Source organism: Octopus bimaculoides, chromosome 1, assembly GCF_001194135.2.
Source record: "Octopus bimaculoides isolate UCB-OBI-ISO-001 chromosome 1, ASM119413v2, whole genome shotgun sequence".
Classification (NCBI taxonomy): domain Eukaryota; kingdom Metazoa; phylum Mollusca; class Cephalopoda; order Octopoda; family Octopodidae; genus Octopus; species Octopus bimaculoides.
The window spans coordinates 65,959,277-65,962,652 of NC_068981.1; the positions used below are offsets into that span (position 1 = coordinate 65,959,277).

At 29.2% G+C, this 3,376-nt stretch overlaps 1 protein-coding gene across 4 annotated transcripts in view; it reads right to left on the reverse strand.

Annotated features, from left to right (window-relative positions):
* Positions 1 to 847: 847 nt before the first annotated feature.
* Positions 848 to 3,376, reverse strand: part of LOC106870766 (secernin-3) — a 274,400-nt gene continuing 271,871 nt past the window's right edge. The window contains exon 8 of one of the 4 annotated variants that reach the window (XM_052967310.1): positions 848 to 1,482. In XM_052967310.1, the coding sequence (XP_052823270.1) occupies positions 1,323 to 1,482 (160 nt within the window). In that variant the 3' untranslated portion in view covers positions 848 to 1,322. The remainder of the gene's footprint in view (positions 1,483 to 3,376) is intronic. The other 3 variants (XM_014916965.2, XM_014916982.2, XR_001409568.2) reach the window with 3 other exon arrangements.

A 3,376-nucleotide genomic window follows, 5' to 3' on the forward strand; every position in this document is an offset into this window, starting at 1 on the left:
CTACCATACGTTGACACAAACGTCCGGATTACCACTTGATTTATATTTAGGCTACTAAATGTAGCAAAATTTCTTTAATGAATTCGAAAAATTCAAATAGTTATATAATATTTTAAAATTTCTTTGTATATTTAGTTTCAAATTTGAAACTTCACATTACATTAATCTTGTACAAATTAATTTCATTTATAGTAGAAGATTTCTATAAGAAAAATACATTTCTTTTATGAATTTCTCCAAAAGTACAATTCAATTTTCACAATGAAATAATATATATATTTAAAAAATTATAGTACTTAAAAATTAATAAATAAAAAGCACTAAAAGTTATGGAAAATGATGAAAAAAAAACTTGGCTGATGTGACTGAAAATTATTTATTACACATTCAGCAGTTAACTGATAAAATTATCATCTATGATATAAAGAATTTTTATTTCAGTTCTCTATTTAGGATTGTCTTATTAGTGACGTAGCTGTCACATGTGTGTGTGGAGGAGTTGCATTGCTCTCCCTGTGTGCATTTGTGTATATATGCAATGTGTCTAAATATAGCTTTCAGTAAATAATATAGCTGTCTATATTGTAATGCTTAAATTAAAATGGTTTATTAGTCACATCAGTCCAAAATAATAATAAAAGAAATTACATTTGAAACCAAAAAATCAAATTACAAGATTTATTAACAATATAAATATTGGTGGTGATTTAGTAGATAATTTTGATGTTAGAAAATCAATACTTCTAGGATTGGTAAAACATTATTAGAAGTAGTCATATATATATATATATATATATATATATATATATATATATATATATATATATATATGTATATATATATATATATATATATATGCATGAAAAAGTATGTTTTAGGGATGCACAGAAAATTCTTCAAACAAATATTAAATCTTACATTTTAATACCCATCAAAATTTAAGAATTAGAAACAGATTAATTTTGTATAATTAATAAATTAATCATCAAAATTATTTTGTCTACTCCTAGGACAGAATAGAGTAGTAGATACTTATGATGTAGTCACAATGAATGTGTGTGTGTGAGTGTTTATATATATGTATATATATAATATATATATTTATATATATGTGTATGTATATATATATATATATTTTATATATTTATATATATGTGTATGTATATATATATATATATATATATGATGGAGTTTAAATAAGTATCAGATTTATGTTTTAAGGGACTTATATATTCATGCATATATATATGTATATATATGTATGTGTGTATGTGGAAAGTATTGATATATAAGAAACTTCCCTTTAACTAAAAAATTTCTTGTTATTGTTTTTTCTTCTTAGTTGAAGAATTTAAATTCAGGGAAAGTGGAAAACAGCCGGTGCCACACGAAACAGGGGAACTGCATGAGTTTCCACATGAAAAACTCAAAGGACGTGGGCTAGCATCATCGTGGAAGTAGATTTCAGATTGTAGTGTAGATCTGAAAGAAAAATCATTAGAACTGTTAGAACCAAATTGGTCAATTTTTGTTTTGTGTTAGAAAATAAAGATTGAAATAAATACATTTTACATTGTGTTATTTTTGGAATTCTATCCCTCTCCCACTATCTAACAATTATTTAACAAATGGTTTAATATATGATTTTTCTTGGCTAGAAAACACCGATAAATATTTTTTGTGGTAGACAATTCTTTTTTAGATTGTGATATCAACAAGACTATACTACTAGCTTGAGTTACATATTAGTAACACAGCTGGGATGTTACAATTTATGACTATTATAAGCTCATATGGTGTTTTCTAACTTTTTCTTTGCCCATCATCCCTTGGAAATGTATAATTAATTTTTTACTTTCTACAAAATTGAAGAATGAAAAAAAAAAAAATCAATTTCCTAACAGCTAATTAAGTTTTAAAATTTAAATTATACTACACAATGTGCAGGTAAACAAACTGAACTAAAAAAAATAATAAGCTTTTGATGTGATATAAATTAATTGGAAAAAAGGTAAAAAAAAAACTGTAAATGATGACAATTGCAATAATGATTAGAATATTCATTGACTACCTTGTTCCCACTTTATATTTCTAATTTTATCAAAGTGCGAAACTTTGTCACTGACTGCAATTCACAGGTCTATCTATGGTTTTGGGAAATTACTAGATTATGCCTTGATTGTTGAAAGAGCATTGACTCCAGATTCACACAAGTATATCATTGCAAATGAAATGAGGATGTAGTTCTTGGTCATAATCTCTTAAGGGTTAAATATACGTAAGTAGAATAATAAAGTACTTGGGTTTAATAGAATAAAGTTATTTCTAAGAGCTAATTAATAATTTTAGATTAATAAGCAATTTTTATAAAGTATATTCTTTCCCTTTTCATTGTATCTCTTGAAATGCCATTTTAAACTTCCAGGGTGTATGAGCTCCCCAAGTTGGGACATTCTGGGAAAGTAAGTGGAAATAAAAGTTTCAATTACTGCCAAAAGAAATTGAATGGAAAGGTTTAAGTTAACTATTAATGCATAGAAAGCATGATCTCAGGTGAAAATTAGATGTATCTAGAGGTAATTATAATAGAAATCAAGTGAACCAACAAATATCTGCAACTTCTGATTAGTGAAATAAATTTCGATGACTAATGCTTATTACTAAATTTTCTCAATGGTGTTTAAACATTTATCACATGCTTGTATTTAAACCTTGCTACATTCACACTTGGCCCACAAGGTCCTGCCCAGTGCCTCAATCACCCAGAGAGCAATGGTAACAAAGTGCCAGCTCCTGGTAGGGCCATCCATGCTGGACAGGTCGAAAAAATTGAGTCTAGGCTAATATGGAGCACCTATTCCAAGAGCCAAAAATGGGTTTTCATAGCTACTCCTACCAATTAAAAAAAAAAAAATACAGAAGTTAGAGAAGCATTGCTAAAACTTCAGAATCAACAGGACCTGAGAGAGGAAAACAGTTCAGAGCCAAGAATAATGGAGAAAAGTATTGATGGTCTATGTTCCATGGGCTTAAGTAAGAGAGTAAGTACATGTATTTGGCTCTGAACTGTTATATGTATATATATGTATGTATATATGTGTATGCATACAGTGCCCCTGGACTGGCTTGTGCGGGTGGCACATAAAAGACACCATTTCGAGCGTGGCCGTTTTCGTGCGGGTGACACGTAAAAGCACCCACTACACTCTCTGAGTGGTTGGCGTTAGGAAGGGCATCCAGCTGTAGAAACTCTGCCAAATCAGACTGGAGCCTGGTGTTGCCATCCGGTTTCACCAGTCCTCAGTCAAATCGTCCAACCCATGCTAGCAGGGAAAGCGGACGTTAAACGATGATGATGATGATGATGATATATATA